The 24,554-nt window shown below is 39.7% G+C and overlaps 1 protein-coding gene across 1 annotated transcript in view; it reads right to left on the reverse strand.

The window, feature by feature from the left end:
• The window catches only part of DDAH1 (dimethylarginine dimethylaminohydrolase 1), a 41,949-nt gene extending 29,743 nt beyond the window's left edge, over window positions 1-12,206 (reverse strand). The window contains exons 1-3 of the mRNA XM_005874587.2: window positions 12,107-12,206; window positions 5,956-6,029; window positions 4,929-5,048 (exon numbers count right to left, since the gene is read on the reverse strand). Of these exons, the coding sequence (XP_005874649.1) occupies window positions 4,929-5,048; window positions 5,956-6,029; window positions 12,107-12,200 (288 nt within the window). The 5' untranslated portion in view covers window positions 12,201-12,206. The remainder of the gene's footprint in view (window positions 1-4,928; window positions 5,049-5,955; window positions 6,030-12,106) is intronic.
• Between the last annotated feature and the right edge of the window lie 12,348 nt (window positions 12,207-24,554).

The raw sequence follows: 24,554 nt of genomic DNA on the forward strand, positions 1-24,554 counted from the left end.
ATGCTATCAAAAATTGAGTTAAACTTCTTTACTGTGAGTCCCTCCGAAAGGCAGGAATTATAATCCATCCTCCAGCCACTGAGAGCATGATATTAATCCAGGTTCCTTTGGAATGCATCTAGAAAAAGAATGGGTGAGATGTGGGGCAAATCTACTCTTTACCATGTCATTTTTTTCCTCCCTGACTTTATTAAGGTATCATTAACAATTAAAAATTGTATATATTTAAGGTGCACAAGGGCTGGGGAAGGGGAATGGGGAGATGTTGGTCAAGGGGTACAAAGTTTCAGTCTTTTTAAAAAAAATCATAGGCTAGTCTGGAAAAGACAGGCATCACATAAAAGGTAAAGTAGAGGTTTGAGAGTTAGATCTTACCTATTGGAAAGTTATTTCTCTAAGTTAAGCTGAGCCTACTTCCAACAATATAATACACATATGTTTTTCTAAACTTAAAAAGTTAAAGTAGAATACACAAAATGGCCCTTTGGATCATGACTCCCTTCCTTCTTCTCAAAGTAACCCCTAGTCTGACTGCTAATAGCATAGAATAGTTTTCTCTCTTGTTTAACTTTAAATGAATGAAATAATAGAGTACGTGTTTTTTGGAGATTGACTTATTTTGCTCAAATTTTATTTGTGAGCAGGAGTTCCAGCTGTGCAGCAGCTAGATTCTCATGTCTCTGAGAAGGCAAACATTTCTTCTGCAAGATACAAGTACGTCTATTGCCTGTGCATGAATTAATCTGACACTATCTTCTTTTATAGCTGGAGAGACAGGTGAAGGTGGTAATTGCCCAGGGGTATGAAGGAATGATGGAAAGTCTGGGAGAAAAACAAAAACGATAGAAAGGGCAGATTGCTCTAAAGACTAATTTTGCTTAGATAATCATATTTCTAAGATAAGACTTCATCTCAAATATCTTTTTTGTTGTTGTTGTTAATCCTCACCCGAGGATGCTTTTCTATTAATTTTTAGAGAGAATGGAAGGGAGGGAGAGAGACAGACAGACAGAGAGAGAGAGAGAGAGAGAGAGAAAGAGAGAGAAACATCAATGTGAGAGAGACACATCGATTGGTTGCCTCCCACACACGCCCTGACCTGGGCGGGGATGAGCCTGCCACCAAGGTATGTGCCCTTGACTAGAGTCGAACTCTCGACCCTTCAGTCTACAAGCCAAAGCTCTATCCACTGAGCCAAACCATCTAGGGCATGTCAAATATCTTTAGGAATTTGTTCAATCAACCTAACCTCCAGCTCCCCTATCAACAGTAAAATGCAGTAATAATTGTCCTCCTTTCTCCCTTCCCTGTATTACATACACTCAGTGCTAAATGTGTATTAAATGTACCCTGTATTAAATGTGTTCTAGGCTTTTTAGCAGAGAGTCGCTAAAGTCTTCTTAAATAGATGATTTCATTGAAATATCCAATGCACACACTATGAAATCTACAGACAGGTACGATGACTAGCTACCTAAGAAGCCACTTCATCAACCAAGAATAGATTGCAAGCCATCACAAAGTGTTCTGAATGCAAGAAGAAACCCTTGGGCTCTCAGCTTGGCATAAATATGTAAGAAGTGGTTTTTAGACTCTGGAGGAAGCAAGCACTCTGCAAACAGTGACAGATTTGGGAAATAATCAAGCTTTCAGTGTGCGGTGCGGGAAGACACAATTCACCTCTGTTTAAATGCCTTCAAAGACATGCCCAGTGGCCAGCGGCTTCTCTACACAGGCAAGATTGAGACATCAACGTTTGCAAGGGGAAAACTCACATCTTTCCTAAGAGAGGGCAGATCCTAGTTACAAGCAAAAAAAGAAAAAGAAAAAGGGATGAGAAGCATAGTTGGGGGGGACAGGCGGGGGTAGAAATGGGAAGCTCAGCTAGAACAAATCCATGGGAAAATAATAGGAAAATAAAAATAAGGGTTTTGAATAGAAAAAGAATGGGTGTTGTGTGCAGTGGGCAATTGACGAGAGGAGAATCAGGGCCTAGGAAATTTTATTCTGAAACCATAAGATCCCATCCAAAATGCTTCATTTCATTGGATTTCAGTATTTGCACATGTGAAATGGAAAAAGTAAAACTGCTATGCTTTCATTACTTGCAAATGATGTATTTGTCTCTACCCATTTGTCTTCTTGCCTGTCTACATCAGTTTTTATATCTCAAAATTAGTAGTAGGACTTACCCCACTGTCAATTTAAGTGATTGTTCTGACACAGGAGACCAAACTGTTCTCAAATAAATAAGCAGTTCAGTTCACTAAATCTGCATTTCACCAGCCCGCCTCGTTCTGACCTGAGCACATGCCCTCACCCAGATCTCATTAGTCCTCAGCTCAGTTTGTCCTCCTGCTTTCATTACAAGGTAAGAGGACCTTCCGTGATGCTAGGACACGGCAGGTGGCATTGGCCAACGCCACAGGCTCATGGTTTAGGAAGAACATTGGCTGATAGAAAATATGATCTCCAAAGAATGCCTTTGTAGTCAGTGAGGATTATTTATAGCTTCTGACACAGAAGGTTTCAAGTATAGAGCGAACATCACTGTTAACAAGAACTTGAATGAACTCTACAGGAAAGAAAACTTGAAAGGCTTGGATTTTTCCCCCAGGTCATCAATGGTCCTCTTTTCTGACTGCAGGGTCTTCCCCTCTAATTTTTTTTCCCCAAAAGAAATGATGGTCCAATGTCTCTGAAGCAATACAGACCCTGCTTTCCAGAGCCTTGTGGGTACCCAGACTCCAGCATCATGGACATAAACGCATCCTCTTCCACACTTTTCAGTCCCTACCTCTTCAGACTTCACCTCCCCCAGCGGTATCTCCAGGAGCCCACAGAAGACTGTTTATTAGGTGGGCTAGTTTGCTTAGTGCTCATGTATGTACTTTGCTCAGTCTTTGTTTCTACTATGTCCCCACCTGCAACATTCTCTCACTGAATCCCACCCTGCCAACCCTCTAAGACCCACGGCTAGCCCCACTTTTCTCCAGGAAGCTCTCTGTGAATATCTAGCCCTCAAGGAGCTCCCTTCTCTCCTCTGAATAACAGTTAGGGCTCTTTTATAGAATGCTGGTTAACCATATTGTATTATCTCTTCATTTGTTACCTGTTAGTTTCTCCAGAGTATTTGAGTTAGGGACCTATTGAGCTAGAAACCTATTGAGTTAGGGATAAACCTATTTGAGGTAGGGATCAAGTCTACCCAGAATGGCAGATGGGGCTACTTTTTCTAATTTGTCTACCAGAGGAGGTTCTTTCTGTTAATCCACACAAAGGCACAGTATAAACCCTCTCCTTCCCTTCTAATCAATTTTAGACATGCTGGCATGGAAAGATACCATGGAAAGATGTCCATAAGGAGAAAAATAATCTCCCTAGAGTCCTCAGAGTGACACCATTCATCAAATTCTCGTTCAAGAGCCCACTATTTATTTATTTATTTTAAAAATATTTTTTAAATTGATTTCAGAGAGGAAAGGAGAAGGAGAGAGAGAGATAGAAATATCAATGGTGAGAGAGAATCATTGATCAGCTGCCTCCTGCATGCCCCACACTGGGGACTGAGCCCTCAACCCGGGTATGTGTCCTGACTGGGAATTGAGCCGTGACCTCCTGGTTCATAGGTCGACACTCAACCACTGAGCCATGCCGGCCGGGGCCCACCTTTTTTATATGCTGAAAGTGGCAAAGCCTTCCAGATAAAGCAGAACATAAGGAAGCAAAGGAAAAGCCACCACATTCAAATTCTGAGCCAGATGGTTCAGCAACAATTGTTCAAAGTTCTAGAAATACAATCAAAGATACAGTCTGAGCAAAGGAAGACAGAAAGGCCAGGTGAGCTGGCTAAAGGAATTGCAGATAACACAGAGGGGAAATTCAGCAAGTGGGAGGCAATGACTGCTTCCCACACAAACTGTACCAAGTCGAGCACTGAGGTAAAAGAGTAAAGAACCGAAAGGGCAAAAAAAAAAAAAAAAGAAAAAAAAAAGAAAAAAAGAAATTGTGCACCTTGCGGCACATAGATTGCCTCTCTTTGCCTGGGAGGAGTTTCTGTCTTTGGTTCTTCAGTAGGTCATGTTTGTTGTCGAGCAGGACCACCTGAGAGGAAGGGGTGGTAGTCTAACCCGCCATTTAGTTGGGGTGAGTCACTTGATCTAGTTATCCGGTGCAAAATGGAGATAATACTACGTCTTTCATTCATTCGTTTATTCACTCACTGTCCATTCACCAGATATTTATTAAGGTCCCACTGTGGGCTAAGCACAGAGGAGCACAATGGTTTTCGCCCTTATGCAGAGCCCCGATCAACCCACAGGTTTGTTAGAGAAGAAAAGTGTCTTTGAACTGTACAGCAATCTAATATGGAAAGTCTCTTCATTATCCATGGCTTCCACTCATGATCAAGCTGCGTGACCTGGGCAAGTCGTAATTTTTTCTGGGCTTTCCTATTCTCATCTGTGAAATGAGAAAGTTCCCGTCCTAAAAGTTAGGTATTCCAAGCGCATATGAGGAAGTTTAGATTTTTAGGTTCTTCCGAATCATGGCTTGCTAAAAGATTGTTATGAAACAGTGCAGATATATAAAAGGATAAGACTAATATCACGACCCCTTGTGCACCAACTACCAAACTTAGGAGAGAAACATTACAAGGAGCTCCACTGCCGGCTCCCTCCTTTTCCCCAGAGGAAATAACTCTGATGAGTTTGATGTTTATTCCTCTGAATCGTGGCCTTTCTAGGAAACCTGGTGTGTGAGTAAGAATGGTTCGTCACCTGGGTGTTCCTGATGAATGAGAAGTCATGACAGTGTTATGTCAGAGAAAGCTCAAGCGCCGGCCTGTTCTCTCCCTGCCACCCCTGCAGACAGAATCACAAAAACCATGTGGCAGGCATTCCCTAGAAGGTACCTCGTTTTGTATTTACCTTGAGGGCCTTCTGCGCAGACTCACTGGATCCAATTGCGATTAGGTTAGGCCCAGCCATGCTGCAGGAACTCTTCAAATGCAAAGTGTCGGCCACCGGGACTGTGGAGACCGCATAGTCCTATGCAAATAATAGAAACGAGCAGTTGGGCATTGCAGAGTCATTCTGAAACCCACTTAAACCTGCCTGAATCATGCTTGCTCCTCCGGAGGCTGCCAGGGGCCTGAATATCTGGAAGGAAAGGTGGGGCCCCCAGGCTTTGGTATGGCCAGCTAAATGAAGACTGCTTCTAAGAAGAAAGGGCACAGCTTTCTTCCAGATGTGTGACTGTATCGACAGCTTCGCTTGTTGATCCACAGAGTAGGCTACTCTGAAAGGACATGTCTACTTATCCTATGCAAACTGGAGCCGTACGTCTTCAGGGGGAACAGAGCTTCATGGGGGTTCTATCCCATCCTAAGCAGTCGGGTGAGCCAACCTGCTAGTGGTCAACAGAGTAAAGGGACCTTGAGAAGATGTGTGCAACCCCTAGCACAGTTTTCAGCAGCCATGTACATTCCAATCTGAAAAATCCACATCGCAGGTGAGAGTCCATTGGGTCTCCAGATTTTTTAAAAAAGTCATCGAGTGTGCCATGAACACTTAGTGGTTGTCTGATGATATAGGGTGTCCCCCCAAAATGTATACACACACTGTGAAAAATTATAAAGGCAATGTTTACTAAAATATATTTCATTTTCGAAATGGAGCTATCAGAAAGTGTACATACATTTTTTGGGACACCTTGCATACTGGGAGAACACAGATGTCCGTGATAACATTGTTGCTGCTGTGGTAGCTCAATAAAGGCTATTTATTGAGAAATCTGAATTTGGTCGCTTCTAAAACTTCTAACAAACATATAAATATTAGGAATTAGTTTGCAAAGCCAGTGACATATACATACCATTATTCATGACCTCTGGGTTCAGTGGGTCTGAATATTTATGAATTACTCTGTGCCAGGCATAAATGGTCTTTTACCTACCTTAAAAGTATCAGCCAAGATTTCAGCACCTCGTTGATTTGTCCTTTTAGAGAGACCCACAAAAAATTCTCTGCCTATAATAAATGACATGGAACACAGTGAGTGGGTGGCCCCCGTGACAGCACCCTATTCCTTAATCTATAATAATAAAAGCATAATATGCAAATCGATTGAACAGCCAAACAGTGGAACAACTTTCCGGACGAAGCCAGGGCTGTAAGAGCCAAAGGCAGCCAGGGCTGCGAGGGCCGAGCCCTTTGCAAGAATTTCGTGCATTGGGCCTCTAGTCTATAAATAATGAGCTTAGAGCATCACACAGTTCTTTCCCACCACAGAAGGCAGGTGTACTCATCCTCTGCCCTCTGCTCTTTTTACACAAATCTGATTTCAAACTATTGCCCTTAGAGATAAACCTTTTCAAAACCATAGAGATGGAGTGTAGAATAGTGGTTGCCAGGGCTTTGGAGAAAGGGGATCAGTGGATAAAACATTTCAGTTTGGAGACAGAGGAAAAAGTGCTGGAGATGGATGGTGGTGATGGTTGCACAACCATGTCAATGTAGTTAATGCCTCTGAGTTGTGCACTGAAAAATAGTTAAATGGTACATTTATTTAAAAATATATTTTATTGATTTTTTTACAGAGAGGAAGGGAGAGGGAGAGGGATAGAGAATTAGACACATCGATGAGAGAGAAGCATCGATCAGCTGCCTCCTGCACACCCCCTACTGGGGATGTGCCCGCAACCAAGGCACATGCCCTTGACCGGAATCAAACCTGGAACCCTACAGTCCCCAGGCCGACGCTCTATCCAGTGAGCCAAACCGGCTAGGGCTAAATGGTACATTTTATATTATGTATATTTTACCACAATAAGAGAGTTAAGTTTTTATTTAGGAAACAATAGAATAAACATAGGAATTTTTAGTGGCAGATTGACATGTTTTTGGGTAATGGTATGATTGTGTTATCCCTTAAGAAAATTCACTACATACAAATCAAAACTTAAGTTAGGGAAAAGTCTTTTACTTGACAAAAGTATGACTCACTATATTTAAAAAGTTGAAAAAAACCCCCATGAAATTTCCTTAATTAAGATAAAAATAGATTTATAAATTAGACATATAATTTTTAAGAAAAACGTTTACTGCATTAAGCAAATTCAAACAAATTTATAATAGGGCTTGCACGCTATTTCCATTTTCAAAGTCTAAGGCGAGGTAGGAAGGTACAAAGAAAAGCAAAATGCTTATCTCTTTAAAAGTAAGTTGGACTTCTGTTTCTTGCAGTATGGCAGGCTAGATCCTCTAAAGGGCCTTCCTAGTAAAAAAGAACTGGTAAAAAGTGCTGAAATTGAAATATTGAAACAAATTTGTTTTGATTGTATGTTTCTTATATCATTTTCTGCTATACCAATTCATTCTCTGTTTCTTTTCCTTCCTCACCTCGTTCTTTCATAGGAGAAACCAGGTCATTTGTCCTATTGACTACATTCTAGATTTGGCTGATTGCTTCCTTGTGTGTGTATCATCTAACATTAAATTGTTCCTTTATGCTTTGTATTTTTGGTAAACTAATGGTTTCATGCAGATGATTAATTAGATTCTTTTAAAATTTTAATTAATTTGGGGGATAGGAGTACTTCAGAGGTGGGGCTGTGCTTCTATTGCATCACATCATGAAGCCATGACTGACTCTCACGTTTTTGGTGCTCCTAGAAAGAGCAGTGTGTTCAGGTGGCCTCAGCCCCATTGCTCCATTAGGAAGTTCCCCATCAAGCTTTTACATAAAGGGTTTAACATCCTCTGATGATCATTGCACAGATCCATTATTTTATTAGGGACCTACATTTACTGGATAGAATTGTAAAAAGAAAATCTTTCCTCATTCAAGTATTTGGTCTATTTGAAATAGAATTTATAAAGGAAAGATAGGTTACATGTTCGAGTATTTGTACCAGCAATAACAACTGATATGTGTTGTTTTTTTTAAAAAAAAAATAACACATATTATCCACTAGTGTGTGAAAGGATAAATCCTAATGGAATTAAAAAGAAATTAGAAGTAATGATAACAAAAATATTAACCTCAAACCATGAAGGATTCAGCTAAGGCAGCACTTGGAGGGAAAGTTACATAGCTTTTAAATGTTTGTACTATGATAAGCAAAGGTTCAAAATTCAAGAGACAGAATTCCAATTTGAAATGTAAGACAAAAAGAACAAGATGAAAAGAAGAAATCTGAAGGAAAGGAATCAAGGTAGAAATAGAAAGGAGAAAGGAAACATACAAGAGAGAGGGTTCAACAAGGCCAAAAGTTGGATCTTTGGAAAGATTTTAAAAATGGACAGATCTTTGGCAAGAGAAAAAGAGAAGGCACAGATTAATGTCATGAATGAAAAGGAGACATGGCTATCATTGTGAAGCTTAAAACAGATATTTGGAGATATGAATAACTTTTATTATTATTATTATTGTTATTATTTTTGTTGTTGTTGTTAATCCTCACCCAAGGATATTTTCCATTGGTTTTTAGGGTGAGTAGAAAAGAGAGGGAAAGATAGAGAGAAATGTTGATATGAGAGAAACACATCAATTGGTTACCTCCAGCACGAGCCCTGACCAGGGCCTGGGCCGGGGAGGAGCCTGCAACCGAGGTACGTGCCCTTGAATCAATCCTGGGACCCCTTGGTCTCCAGGCTGACACTCTATCCACTGAGCAAAACCAGCTAGGGCGAAGATATAAATAACTTTATACCCAACATTTGAAAACTTAGAGAAACGATAAAATCTTAGAAAAATGGAACTCACAAAAACTTACTCAGAAAAACCTCAATAATGATACAATCATTAAAGAAACAATGTAAGTTTAAAATCTTCCCACAAGAAAGCACCAGCCTCAAGTCCTGTTTGTAAGTAAGTGCTATCTCAGCTCAAGGAATACACAATCCAAATAGTACTGACTACAGAACAGAAACATAGGAAATGTTCCCTAATACATGTTATGAGGTTAACAGAACTCTCTCACCAAAGCCAGACAAGAATAACAAGAAAGAAAAATTACAGGCTACAGAAACATCAGTCTCAAAATACCAACAAACTAACCTGTAGGAAAAATAGAATATATCATGACCAAATTGGTTTTCATCTAAGGAATGCAAGATTGGTGAACTATCAGAGAGTCAATTAATGGAATTAACCACATCAATAAATTAAAGAAGAAAAATCATATAATCACCTCACTGAAGCAAAAGAAAGAAGTTGTTCACCTGAAATTCCATTTCTAGCTTTTTACTTTAGAAAAAACTCTTATGCATTGTCCCCAGGAGACAAACACAAATGTGTACATAGCAGCACTGAAGAAATAGAAAAAAAACTGGAAAACAATAAAATGTGCAGCAGCAGTAAAATGAATAAATACATCATGATCTATTCTTACCACAAAATGCCACACAGCACTGAGGATGAACTATAGCTACCCACATCAAATTAACTCAAAAGCAGAAAAATCACACAAGTCTTCACAGACTATGACCCTAATCTTATAAAGCTATAAGACAAGCAAAACTAAACAACATATTATTTAGGAATACATGCATTGAGGTGTGACTCAAAGAAAGGCAAGTAGTGCTTGAATTGTATACTTAAAGATGGTTAAAATGGCCCTAGTCAGTGTGGTTCAGTGATTAGAGAATTGGCCTGCACACCAAAAGGTCTCAGGTTCAATTCCTGGTCAAAGGCACATACATACCTGGATTGTAGGTTTGATCCTACTTAGGCACTTTTGGGAGGCAACCAATCAATGTGTTTCTCTCACATGATCTCTCTCTCTCTCTATCTCTCTCTCTTTCTCTCTCTCTCTCTCTCTCTCTCTCTCTCTCTTGCTCTCTCTCGCTCTCGCCCTCCCTCCCTTCCTCTTTCCCTTCTTCCCTCCCTCCTTTCCACTCTCTCTCTCTAAAAATCAATGGAAAAATATCATTGAGTGAGGATTAACGACGACAGAAAAAGGTAAAAATGGCAAATATTATGTGCTACATATTTTACCACAATTTTTAAAAAGAAAAAAAGAGAGAGAAGTAGGAAATAGAAGGCAGGACCAGATTTCAGTATGAATGGGGTTCCAAGTAGATAAAAATTTTAATATCCCAACACAATCTCAGTTTTGAATAAAAAAACTTTTAAGATATTAAGAATTGAACATTACAAAAAGGAAGTTTGCAGACAGTGTCAAAGGCAAGCCTCAATGCTTAGTACTAGAAGTTGGGGCAAAAACATTAGGCTTGAGACGCTGTGGAAAGACCTTTGCCCAATGGTCTTGACCAGAAGAGGCTTCTGGTGTAAGTTGTGGCTAACACTGATGAAGGCTGAGGAAATCTGTTCAGCTTCGCTACATGGCAGTGAACACAGCTTGTTTTAAAGCATACTTCAAATATTATCAGTACCTGCTTACAAGTTATTTATTATATGGCTATGTTTTGGTTAAAAAAAAAAAGAGTCTTATTGTAAGGAAGTGTGACTTGCACATTTATCATTTCACAAAAGGCTATTTTCTAAGAGAAACGGGCTGTTGCTCCGTGCTGCCAAAAGGAATGAAAGTGCCATCAGTGGGAGACATACAAAATATTCTAAGGCAGTGGTTCCCAACCTTCCTAATGCTGCGACCCTTTAATACAGTTCCTCATGTTGTGGTGACCCCCAATTTCATTGTTACAAATTGAACATAATTAAAGCATAGTGATTAATCACAAAACAATATGTAATTATATATGTGTTTTCCGATGGTCTTAGGCGACCCCTGTGAAAGGGTCGTTTGACCCCCAAAGGGGTTGCGACCCACAGGTTGAGAACCGCTGTTCTAAGGGCAGCTTACTAGGCAGATTCAAAGAATGGCTGAGTCTGCGTGTCCCCATCCTGAGCTGAGAATACAGGGTTGGCCCCTTTGACGCCTTATTCTGTGTTCTTATGGCTCAATGGGTATGCACACCAAACCCCAGGGGCGGGCCACTGCCCATGACAGTGGAAGCACAGTTGTGCAGTACACAACTCCAGGGATGTTGTTCACAAGCCTATGACAAGGGTGACACCCCTGGAGCTTGGCAACACAGTGGTCCCATCCATACGTATGTGATACCCACCAAGGAACTACCCAAATGTCACAGGAGAAATCCTCCTCCTCCCCCAGGAACATTCATTCTATCAAAACATAAGTAATACAAGATATTTTTATATTGAAATGAAGATGGCTCTATTTTGTCTATGTACATGGGATTCGATATGATTCACATCAGCGAACATATTGGACTTCCAAGAAGCTTCCTGCTTTCAGAGGGCCATGTGGGGCCACATTCCTATATCCCTGGATCAGCCTCCGCTGTGAGGGCTGCATCTGTGAAACAAGTATTTATCCCCTGACATATAGAGGGTAGATAATAAACTCTCACTATAAATTAAAAATCATTATTGATGTCATGCTTCGCAGTACAACTAGAATGAATCTGGGTATCCAGAGCTCAGCACACGACTTTACAGAACCATCATGATCATAAAGAGTTGGGAAGGTTAAATGCTAAAATCTTGCTTTCTTTAGTAGCTACATTCAGCCTACTGTAAGAACTGGTTCCAGTTAGATCAATCGTAATATGAGGTGTTTATATTTTGTTAAGCTCTGCTATTACTCATTTGGCATTAAGCCAAGTCAATTTGCATTGATAATTATTTAAATTTGTCTTGCTAACTGGGAAGAAAATTATTTGCAAATGACACATCTTGAATTAAGAATCTTTTAAATACAAACCAGATATTTTGTCACACAATGAAAAACCATACAACCCATAAACTCACGTTGTAGAACAACATAGTAGACAAGACTTACAAAATGACAGGTACATATTGATAACAGTCTTGTTAAAAATGTGCAAATGCATGCATACAAAAGTGTTAAAAGGACATACATCCAAATATTGAAATGTTTATTTTTGAATGAAAGTTCATTTTCGTTTTGTTTTTTTCTCTTTGCTGCTTTTCTGTATTTTCCAAATTTCCTGCATTTAGCATTTTTTACTTTGGTAATTAAAAAACTATAGTTAAATAAGTGACTATGAGCCCGATATTAGAAATATTTTTGGATAGGAAAAAGTAACTACAATTATACCTGTAAATAAGACGTCTCCACCATCTAAGGTTGCATTTTCATCTTTCATCTCTACTATATTGAGCTGAAGTTTTTCTAATGCTTCTTTCATCATGTCGACCTGTTGAAAATGATCCAGATTAATAACTTACCATTTTCTAAAAGAAAAACCAATCATCTAAAATGTCTGAACACTGAATCATGCTCCCATGTGCAACCACACACACACACACACACACACACCTTTGTGAATATATGGCTATATGTAGTATAGTTTGGATCAGTCATGGTCATTTGCAAAATAAAAAATTATCTATTAAAAATCATCCGTTTCATCCCCTTCTAGCTCAAGCTTAAGTCAGTATTATAGTCCCTTCTTCTGTTGGAAGGTTAACTAGTTAGGACACTTTGGGAAGAGTGACTACTTAGGACACTGTTGGAATAGCGACTAGTTTGGTCATACGAGTCAACAAAGGTGGGAGGCAGGACAGCCGGTCCTCCTACCTTTCCCAGAAAGTACAAGATTTCATTGTAAATGTTAAGTAAGAATTGCACACACATGGAGTGATACGTGGAAGGACTATCAATGGCAATAACCAATACCTTGAAATCTCGGCACATAGACAGTCATTGTTTTCTATTCAAATATTTTCTAAAAATGTCAGAACATCTAGGGCTTCTTTGTAAATCTGAACTGTTATTTAAATTTAAACTGAGTCCCTAGAGGTGATAACAAATACAATGATTGCAATCAAACCAAAGCATACGTGACAATGAGTTTCAGGGACTTTCTGTAATCCCAGGCTGTAGTCTCAAGCACAGAGATATTCTGGGCTAAACTAGGGAGAGCTTTTCTTGAGGTTCACTTTAATACAAGAAAACAATTTAAGGCATAACAGATGTCCTTTGAACTTCACAACGCAATTCACATCCTTCTAGCGGCGCAACAGAACAATTTAAATATTTCTGAAAGGTCTGTATAACCTTTAACACAGTAAAGACATAGATGGAGAAGACATGAGTAGCTAAGGGAAAAACAAGAGATCACATGACATCGGGAAAAGCAGGGAGTGCTGCCAAAATACATGCCAGTTCACATAGTGAACTGTCAATGAAGAGTTAGGAGACATAAACATAGCAGAGTAACCTCTAGAGCAAGCATGTCAAACTCAAAGGCTAACATGGGCCAAATAAATGAGGCATGTGGCCTGCGGGCTGCGAGTTTTACGTGCTTGCTCTAGAGCAGCGGTTCTCAACCTGTGGGTCGCAACCCCTTTGGTGGTCGAATGACCCTTTCACAGGGGTCGCCTAAGACCATTCTGCATATCAGATATTTACATTACGATTCATAACAGTAGCAACATTACAGTTATGAAGTAGCAACAAAAATAATTTTATGGTTGGGTCACAACATGAGGAACTGTATTTAAAGGGCCAGAAGGTTGAGAACCACTGCTCTAGAGTAATAAAAATATGGAAATACTTTGAAAACAAGCCTGACATTTATGCAGTTAAAAAAGGTGAAAAAAGGATACAAAATAAAATAAATACATCATCTCATCCTTGTCCTGGAACTCATGTAAAAATTCCATAAACCAGAGTGACTCAGAACAATAAAAAATTATTTCCGTGGATGCAATGGTCTTAACGTTGTAATAAAAGGGTCTAGTGACCTCTTTTAACAGCAGAATAGGTTTTTTTTTATGGAACCGGAAGTGGAAATCACTGCTATAGCATAAAAAAAGAAGCAAAACCAACATTTACCAGGACTTGTTGGGCAGCAGTGAACCCAGAAAAACACACAACGGTTTCCTTCTGGCATCTGCCTCTGTGTCTATGGAAAATTCATTCAGCTTAGAGAGATCATAAGAACAGAGCCACTGTTACCCTTTGTTTCTATTATGAATGCTACTGCTCCTATTAGAACAACATTTCAAAGGTTACTCAGAATTCAGCAGTGACACATTTTGGTGTGAAAAGTGTACATGTAATATCTCAACTTAGGAACTTTATTCAGCTCTTAAGTGTTTAAAGAGAACAGAAGTAGGGCGGCTAACATATACCAGTTTCAGAAATAATGTATTTCTTTAAAAATCCTACGACTTTCAAATTAAAAATTTATTTTTTATTTTTTTAAAAATATATTTTATTATACAATTTATTTTTATATAGTGACCTGATTCTAAATTGGGGAAGTGCCTGCAACCAAGGTACATGCCCCTGACCGGAATCGAACCTGGGACCCTTCAGTCCGCAGGCCGACGCTCTATCCACTGAGCCAAACCAGTTAGGGCTCAAATTAAAAATTTAGAGGATAAAATGCTTGTGTCTTTTTGAAAGTTAAAATAGCTGCAGTGACATTAAAAAAATGGCTTTTGGCCCTAGCTGGTTTGGCTCAGTGGATAGAGCGTGGGCCTGCGGACTGAAGGGTCCCGGGTTTGACCCAGTCAAGGGCACATGTCAGGTTGTGGGCTCGATTCCTAGTAGGGGGTGGGCAGGGGGCAGCTGATTAATGACTCTCTCTCATCATTGATGTTTCTCTCCCTCTCCCTGCCTCTCTGAAATCAATAAAAAAAAATATATAAAAAACTGGCTTTTGTACAAGGGCATTACTTTCCACCCCTTTTAAAAAAATATTCAGTGCTAGCTATATAAACAAAGTCATCAAGGTAGGTACAGACCACAAAAACTGATGATACTATATAATTTTCAAAGCTAAGGGTATGGACAAAAAAATTTTGTTTTAAGCATCACGTAAATAGTTTTGAAAATGGCAGGACTACATGGCATCAAATCAGCAATGCTAACCCCCGGGAGATTTCTGGAGAAGAAACAAGAGAGGCTCAGCCACAGGCTGTCCATGGAGAGCTGCATACTCTTGGCACAGGGGTTCCATGAAGCAAACTCAGCTGCAAACAAGGCCCAGTATTGCCCTGACACATGGACCCATAGCACCCCAGCTACTCTGGCAGTTAAAACACTAAAGATGCCCTGGCTGGGTGGCTCAGTTGGTTGGAGCGTCGTCCTGTGTACCAAAATGTTGCGGGTTCAATTCCCAGTCAGGAAAGCATACCTAGGTTGCAGGTTTGATCCCAGTCAGGGCGAGTACTGGAGGCAGCCAATAGATGTTTCTCTCTCTTTCTCTCCCCTTCCCCTCTCTCTAAAATCAATAAACATATCCTTGGGTAAGGATGTGAAAACAAACGCTAAATATAACTGTAAAAGTGGGAATTTTTGCAGGAAAAGATCCAAACTCTGAGCCTTCAAGAAACAGCCCATTCTGTGGATACATAGCCATAGTTGATGTTGACTTAATTAACTTTCAAAAAAGAAAAAAAAAGGCCAAACAACACACCCACCTTTCACAGAGACACCTTACAGAGTAGAATCTAACATTACTCAGGGTGGGGGGCACTGTCAGAACAAACAGTATTAATTCCAAAGGCTGAGTTGAATGGATCAGTTTGGCCCATGAAATTAGAAAGAAAAAGGGTAAATTAGAGAAATGTCTTAGTTAATTAAAATATTATCCATATAATTTGCATCCTCTATTCTAAAGACTTAACATTTCTTCCTTCCCTTTTCACTCTACATGCTTCATCTTTTTACTGTATTCTGTAAAAATATACTTTTTACTTTTTACCGTATTTCTTTTTGCCCCAAGTTTTCTCCTCCCACCCTGCGCTACAGATCCCTCTCCTGGCAGCAGCGGGTTCAGATGACCTCTGCTACTTCCATTCACCCAACTCACACATCTTTCTTGTAAGAACTGGTGCTAGTTTTTAGGTAATTATATTTTCCTTTTCTTTTTCCTCCCTACCCCCCTTTTTTTCTGGAGTACTCATGTAAAAAATGTAGTGTTATTGGTTACACACTCAGCCCCCCCCCCCCCGGCCCCCACTGGGAATGTCTGTATAGTGTAGTGTTATGATCAAGGGCCTGGAATTCAAATCTCTGCTCTGCTACTTATTAGCCAAGTGACCTTAGGTTGTTGAACTTTCTGAACTTCAGTTTTCTCGTTGCTAAAATGGGTGCTTAGTCATACCTATACCAACTTCCTAAGCTCCTCCTGACCATTAAATACATGTAAAGCATTTAGTACATAGTAATTGCTCAATAAACATTAGGTATGTCTTCTATTATTTTGATGAATACCAGGTTGTGTGCACCCAGTGACAAATACTTGTACTATGAAACTGACCCACAAGAGAAAACGGTTTCTTTTTCTTTGTACATTTGGACAAGTTTCTCATATTTTACCACCACATGACAGATCCCATCTGCTTTCCAGTGAATTAAAATCACAGTCTTTTCTGCAAAGCCAATGTAAAGTTAGAACACCAACACGGAAGATACATTTAAATTTAAATCATTCCAATTTTATTTCCTCCCAGCTCCTGGAAGCTGTCAGGCTATGTGGTAGATTTCTTGTATACCTCTGCTTCGAAGTAGCTCCTGGAGGTACTACATAAGGTGGGAAGTGGGCCTGTCTGGTAAGACATCCCACAGGCCTCAAAAGAGCGTTAGGCAAGATGATATAGAATGATTACAGTTACTAAAGGCATTATCACTCTAAAGGACTCGGTCTAAAGAATTCCCCCTCTTTCATTTTTTTTAAGTTTAAAATTTTTTAATATTTTAAATTAAATCTTTATTGTTGAAAGCATTACATATGTCCCCCATTGGCCCCCTGTAGCCACCCTATGCATATATGCATACAAGTTCTTTGGTTGATCTCTTCCCATCCACCCACCTTCCCTCTGAAATTCCCCAGGCTGTTCTATGCTTCTATGTCTCTGGATCTATTTTGTTCATTAGATTCCACATATGAGTGAGATCATGTGGAACTTGTCTTTCTCTGGCTTTTCCGCCTCCCTCTTTCTTAATGCCTAGTCTCCTTTTCTTACCATTTCTGTTCTACTCTTTTCTTGCCTTCTTTATGGCTCTAATATTTTGTTCCTGGTTTGTCCTATCATGATTACATCATCATCCTGTCTTCTCATTTCACTCCTGTGGGGTTCCCATGGTGAATAGAAAGAACTGGGGATTTGAACTGATACATGAAAGGCACTGATACAGCAAACAAACTGATACATGAAAGGCACCTAGTTCAGTACCTGGCACATTATGATCAAAACTAGTAGTTGCTAAAAACAAATATCAAACAAACCAGTAGTTGCTGATATCATTTTTATTATACCCTAAATCAACTCAGTGCTTGGTTTGGGTTACCTTTCAAAAAGAAATAAAAGATAAAAACATACCATTTGCAGCATTAAAAAAAAATCTATTGATCCCACCTATCCTGTTCTTCTTGTAAAATTTCCCCCAAAACAAATATAAAACCTTATACATTTATTATTGGGAAGCTATATAAATAATAGCTTGTAACAGCGCCATAATTAGTTTAATACTTTATTTAGATGCCAATATGGTCTAGTTGGCCCTGTGCAAAGTTGACTTTGCTGGGCATACTTTTAAAATATCCAGTTTGAATGTTTCACAGCTTCACTTTGGATGTGAATGTTCTCATGAGGCCTATTGAGCCGTCTGTGCTGAAGTTCCATTAACGACCTGCACCAACCTCTGTTTGCCAAGCTGCTTTCCTTCAGCTGCTTTGTTGGACTAGCTGCCAGAGGTTATGACTACAAATGAGGCCCTCAGCCTTGGCCCGACTGCAGCTGATGTGTCTCAGTTCTGCCCTGCGCTGGGAGCTGTGCCGTCACCATCACCACTAGGTTTTCAACGCCATTTGAATGTTCTGAATCCCCTTTAACCCAATGCATTGTCAGAGCTTTAAAATCACACTGTCATCCTATTTATATTCTTATCCAGCTCCAAAGAGATGAACAGCAGCAACACAGCTTTGTTGGTAGGGGAGGCGGTTTCATTTCCTCAACTTGTGGCTGATGTTGTTTTGCCGTTAGTGTTAAGTGTGACATGCAGATAATGCTGAGGAAGCCACTCGAGAAGCTGAGGTGATGTCTCTAGAAAGTCAAAGGACAGCTGGCTTGGAACCTGCTGGTGCATCAAAGTTACATTGTGTTGTCCTGGCTACACTCAAAGGCCACGCTTCATTTGTTTATTCATGTTCTTTGTTAACCAGCACATCTTAGCTTGTGAGGCCACATGGACTAGCACATTTGGCTGATTTTATAATACTAATACTTAGCACCTATTTCATGCTTTCACATATATTTTCTCATTTGATCAACATTTCAGTTCAACACTTAGTGGATGCCAACGTTTTTTAAAACCAGCTACAAAGATAAAAAACAAACCTACAAAACCATAATCCCTGTCCCTGGGGAGTTAATAATCTAGTAGGGGAGATATACCTCTCACAATCCGGGACCCCTCGGGGGATGTCCGACAGCCGGTTTAGGCCAGATCCCTGTGGGAGTCAGACATCCCTCTTGCAATCCAGGACCGCTGGCTCCTAACTGCCCACAGGCCTGCCTGCCTGATCGCCCCTAACCGCCTCTGCCTCAGCCCCCGCCGCTGCGGCTTCGCCCGGAAGGACGACCAGAAGGTCATTTGGCTGTCCAGTCTAATTAGCATATTACGCTTTTATTATTATAGGTAGTGACCATAAAATAAAATATTTGTTGGGTGTTCACAATAACTCCGAAGGGTGGGAGGGAAGACATTAGTATACCAGTACCTGTTTTACATGGGTGAGCTGAGGCTAAGGGAGGTTGACTGACTTGCTGGGTCAAGGCTGCTGAGCCCACATCCATGCTCATGTCCACTGCACTGTGTAGTTGTGATTCTCCCGAGGCCCATCACAGAGCACAGCCTCATCAGGACTGGAGCTCATGCCTTCTGTTTCCCAACCGTGTGCGTTCAAGTCCCCTGGGTATTATAAGATCCTATGCTGAAGTAATTTTGGGTTCTATGGTATCTTCAAATCGGAGATGGATGGCATTTCTGTATGTGAGGGCCTTAGGATGCTAAGGTGCGGTGTGATTAAAATGCTAAGTAATATGAACAGAATGTACTAACCACACTAGGAATGCTCACCGACTGTGGCCTGTGGATTAATTGCCACCCTTTAACTGTGGGATGCTCTAGGTTCATGGTCAAGGAACATTCAATGATTCATTCCTTAACTTCTCTTCATGTGCTGGTTAAATTACTAAAACTAACCAAAACTACAAAAGAAAAAAAAAAGAGAATCAAAAAAGAAAAGAGTCATTTAATATACTAAATGACTCAGTCGTAAAAATTCCTAAGTAAAAACATACTGGAATGCTCTTCTAAACACTAATTTTAGGACAAAGCTCTTAGGAGGAATTTAGTTAGCAATATATTAACAAACATTAAGATAGTCTTCTTATATGCCAGAAACTGGACTAAGAATTCCTACTTAACTTACCTAATCTTCATAATCTGATGAAACAAGTACAAATATTATTCCTGTTTCACACATGGGAACACTGAGGCAGGGTTGCTGACTTGTCTGTCCATGATCTTACAGCAGAGCTGAGATTTGAACTTAGACAGCTGTGCTCTGATGTTTGTGTTCTTCTTCTCTATACAATTTGAGATATCCACTATGCAGTCAAATGAAAATAAATGTTGGAATGACCATGAGGATCTACAAGACCTTTCGATTTATTTGTTTGAACAAAATGTGGACCCAGACATTCTGGAGGTTACAATGAAAGGGCAGAGGCTACAAATTGCAGCAGTCTGAACTTAGGTTTGTTTCTAAAGATCCTCAATTTTGTTTTCCCAAGAATACAGACTGAGATTAATGAATGCTGGGAGCCATTCCTTCATCTTTCCAATATCTAGGTCAGATTATGAGAAGGAGTTATTGGTGGAAAAGTCTTTAAACAGTCAGCAATGTATTTTAAGCACAGTGAGATTACAAAAGCATATGGACATGTAGATATACTTCAAACCAAGATATTATACACACTGCAAACCAACCCAACTAATCTGGAATGATGAGAAGGGTTCCTACCACACTGGGAAGTATGGCAGGCAGAATTTGAAGATGGTGCCCAAGACTGCCATCTGCTGATGTACACATTGTGTGAAGATAAATATCTCCCTTTGAGTGTGAGAAGGACCTGTATCTATGATATCACTGTTGGGATTAGGTTACATTTCATGGGATAGGTAAGATATTTTGCAGATGTGATTAAGGTTTCTAGTCAGTTGACTTGAGTCAATCACAAGGGAGATGACCCTGGGTGGCCTGATTAATCAGGGGAGTCCTTCAAAGAGGGTTTAAAAGTCAGCGGTGGAGGAAGGCAGAGAAATGTTCTACTGGTAGGGAAGAAAGCAAGCAACCATGTTGGGAACTGCCTGTGGAGGGGCCTGCAGAGCAGCCTCTAGGGACCGAGTTGCTCCCCATTGACAGCCAGCAGAAAAAGCAAAGGAACAGTGGGCTTTGTCCTACAGTCACAAGAAATTGAATTCTGCCAACAAGTTGAATGAGGTAGGAAGAGCACACAGTCCGGGTAACAATCATTTACTCTGTGAGAGAGTAAATTGGTGTTTTTTAAGTTTCTGTGCTTATGGTAAGTTGTTACAACATAAAACCAATACAGAAAGCCCAAATTTAAACAGATTTATAAAAAAAGTAAAGGCCTTTTGTCAGAAGCAAAAAAAGTTGAATAAATAAATGTTCATTTTCAAGTTGTTTGTTCAAAATACAGCTCAATGATTCTTAAGCTGTTCCTAAGAAATTACCAAATATACAATGTTTTAAATGAGTTTGGGGTGCCAGACCCACCAACTTCCTCAATCTGTGCTTTATTAAAATGTTGTGCAATAATATTTTGAAATGATGAAAACAAGTTGTAATATTGTTTTTTGGCTACAAATCTAATACATGCTCATAAGAATTAAAATGACAAAGGTATATATGTCATTGTACCAGGTGGGCACGTGGTACAATATAATAATACAAAGCAAAAATGTGCCTCGAATTATCCCAATCTTATTCTTTCCATTTATTGAGTAAATACTGAGCGTCTGTTGAGAGCTAGACACCATACTAGACAGTGGTCAGTGACCATAAAAAATAGACATGGCCTCTGCTGTCCAGTGTCCTTAGGGGCACAGACATTAAAGATTCACACAAGTCAACACACAGTTATACGTTATGAGAAGGGCTTTGAAGGAAAGCAATAGTGTGTTTTGGGAAATAAGAGGGGTACATGTTTCAGGGGGTCCAAGAAGGCCACTTAGAGGAAGTAACATGTAAGCTAAGAAGTCAAAATCTTAATAGTAGTTATTTATTCCTGTGGGTGGGTCATCTGGAATTCTTCCTTAGAACCAAAAGGGATTTCTGGATGATACTCAGATCAGAAATGGCTCACCATAGCCTATTAGAAAATGTAGTCAGTCAGCAAAAGCTAAGAACTATATGATTTCACTCATATGTGGGATATAAAACTGAAACTCGCGAACACACATAGCAGTGTGGTGGTTGCCAGAGGGAAGGGAGTGGGGGGAGAAGGGGTTCCTAATATAAGGTGATAGGAGATTTGACTTTGGGTGGTGGGCACGTGGTACAATATATAGATAACCTAGAAACCCACACCTGAAGCCTATATGTTCATGTTGACCAATGTCACCCCAATCAATTTAATTAATTTTTTTTAAAAAAGGAAAATTTAGTAAAGGGTGTCTCTATTAGAAAAATGGTCAATAGTACTGGAAAATATGTAATACATTAAAATCTTCAAAAGTTATTAGAGTCAAGTAAATGTCATTAATCCTGTAATCATTCTGGGAACTGGTGGTATTTATAGGATGGTTAACAAGTTTGAAAGTTTTATAACCGCCTAGCTCATTTTCCTCTTATTGAACTTTTGTAATAAAAACTGTTACATGAATGAGATCTCTTGAAACATTTCCCTCAGACTATTAAATAAATATCCATCACATTTTTTCCCATTGGTTTCTTGGATTTCTAAACTAACTGGTCTATTTCTAGTGGCAAGTTCTAAAAATTAACCAGGATATTGAGCATCTTGGTTTTCATATTTTTAAGATGAGGGGGCAAAGCTTAAAAATGAGGTCATTTCCAGGTCTAGAGTTCTGAGAGTTGTAGTCCCAAAACAATTTTTGGCATTCATAAATATGACTCTAACTGTAATTCTATCTCCTTCCCATAGAGTTTACTGAAAACACCCCAGACGATTATTCATGAGTAAAGTATTCTCGTGTTTAACCAGATTCAACCAGAAGCAATGAAGCTGGGTATATGAATGAGGGGAAGTTAGGGCAAACCCAAAAGTGGCTAAAAAAATCTGAGAAGGGCCCGGCCAGTGTGGCTCAGTGGTTGAGTGTCAGTAGGTCACAGTTTGATTCCCAGACAAGGCACATGCCCAGTTTTGGGGCTTGATCCCCGGGAGGGGGTGTGCAGGCAGCAGCCGATCAATGATTCTCTCTCATCATTGATGTTTCTTTCTTTCTCTCCCTTTCTCTTAAATCAATAAAAACATATTTTTTAAAAAATCTGAGGATGGAAATCCTCAGAGGTAAACCAAAAAATTCTGCTAGAGAAAAACTACATCTAGAACATAAGGAGTGTCACACTAACTTATGATACTTATGGGGTTTTCCTGTGTGCTTTTATTTATTTATTTATTTTTAGTAATCCAAGATGCTTCTAATTACCTGCCAATAGTGAGAATAATTATACTATACAGAGCACCCATAATGCCTATCCTATGAGAACACAGATGTCAGGCCCTGCTTTGTTGCTAACTCCTGCATACTTTCATATATAGTACAGTACGGTTCATAACCTTTGGGCTCATTCTTACCTAATTCCCAGGGTCAATTGTGACCTGAGAAAGAAGGATCTAACAAGCTCCAGGCGGATGCTCTGGGATTCAGCACTAAGTCATTCTTTATGCTTTGTCCCTTTCTATCCATATACCTGGGCGCTATTATGGTTATTTTCACGGGAGGCCTGCTCTAATAATTTACCCCAGTCTCTTGCTATGAGTAGGGTGCTTCTCTGTGCTCTCCCTGAGGATTCGAGCGTTGGTTCTACAACCCAACACTGTAGATGAGTTTCCTAGGTGCCCACTATATGCAAATGATCTTTGTCATCTCTCCATCTCCTCTACACAGAGTCAATATTGCCAAGATCTGAGAATCCACCTCTTGAAAACTCACAACTCTGACCCTCTTTTACAATTTTAATGCTACGGACTTAACTCATCATCATTAATAGTCAGTAAAATGTATTAAGTTCTAAGTGCCAAGCATTGTGCTAAGTGTTTGTGCATGGACTGTCCCTTCAGGCACCTCCTAGGCTAAACTGGTCATGGCATCTCTATCCCTCTTGCTAGGGACTGGTGCAAATGACATACTTTTAGCCACTGAGGGGAAGTCTGTTGAGAGGTTCCTGAAGGCATAGACGTTCCTTTGGACATTGTCCTCTCTCAATATGGTACCTGGCACTGGGGCTTGGTCTGAGAATACAGCCATCATCAAGGATGGCAGGGCAGAGAGATGGAAAGGACCTGGGCCTTGATGACATTGTGAGCTGATGAATCAACCAACCCTGGAGACCTGGAGCTCTGAATACAGGGAGGGGCAAAAGTAGGTTTACAGTTGGGAATACAGAAAACAGTTTACTCTTGTATTATTATTTATTAATTATTGTATTATTTACCATATGAACAATTTAAACCTATTTTTGCCCCAACCTGTATGACATTTTTATGTCCTTAACTATTTTAAATCGAGTTTTCTGTTAACTGCAGCTAAAAGCAACTTATTTACTTACATAACAAAATTGACAAGCAGTACCTAAAGTCCATAATGATAGACCATATTATTAAAACTCATTAAATTCTGATGTAGAAACAACTACAGGCCTTTTCTTTCTTTTTATAATTTGTGGAATGACTTGACATTCCACAAATTATACAATAAGTAAGGTGTGATTTTAATTAATACCTGCTATTTTGGCTGATAAGAATGCCATCTGTAAGACTAACACAAGCCTGCTTACAGAAAAAAGCAGATTATAACTCATCATTTGTAAAGCCAAAAGTACCCCAAGAAGTGTTATATTCCTTAATTCTGTAGAGAAAGCACAAAGAGTATCGCTCTACATGTTAGAGTTGGATGTTAACGTTGCAACACTCCTCTTTGAACCAGTGCTCAGATCTGCAGGACATGTGATCAGGAAGGTTAGACAGAAATGCAGGAGGAAAACCCGTGGGCCCAGAGTACAAAGGCGAAAGAAAAACAGCTCTGAAAAAATCTGGGGGAGATCCCTCTCATTATCTGGAGTGGACACAACCACAAAGTTCTAGATGTTCCAAGGCCCCTCCTCAGAGATGTGGCAGCAAGACAGTTTCCTGGAAGAAGGCTGGAAACAACATTTAGCTTTTTAAATAGAAAATAAGCCAGTCAATGAAAGAAAAATACCACATGATCTCACTCATTTATGGATAATAAAGACCATTATAAACTGATGAAC

The sequence above is a fragment of the Myotis brandtii genome, unplaced genomic scaffold (genome assembly GCF_000412655.1).
Source record: "Myotis brandtii unplaced genomic scaffold, ASM41265v1 scaffold446, whole genome shotgun sequence".
Lineage (NCBI taxonomy): Eukaryota > Metazoa > Chordata > Mammalia > Chiroptera > Vespertilionidae > Myotis > Myotis brandtii.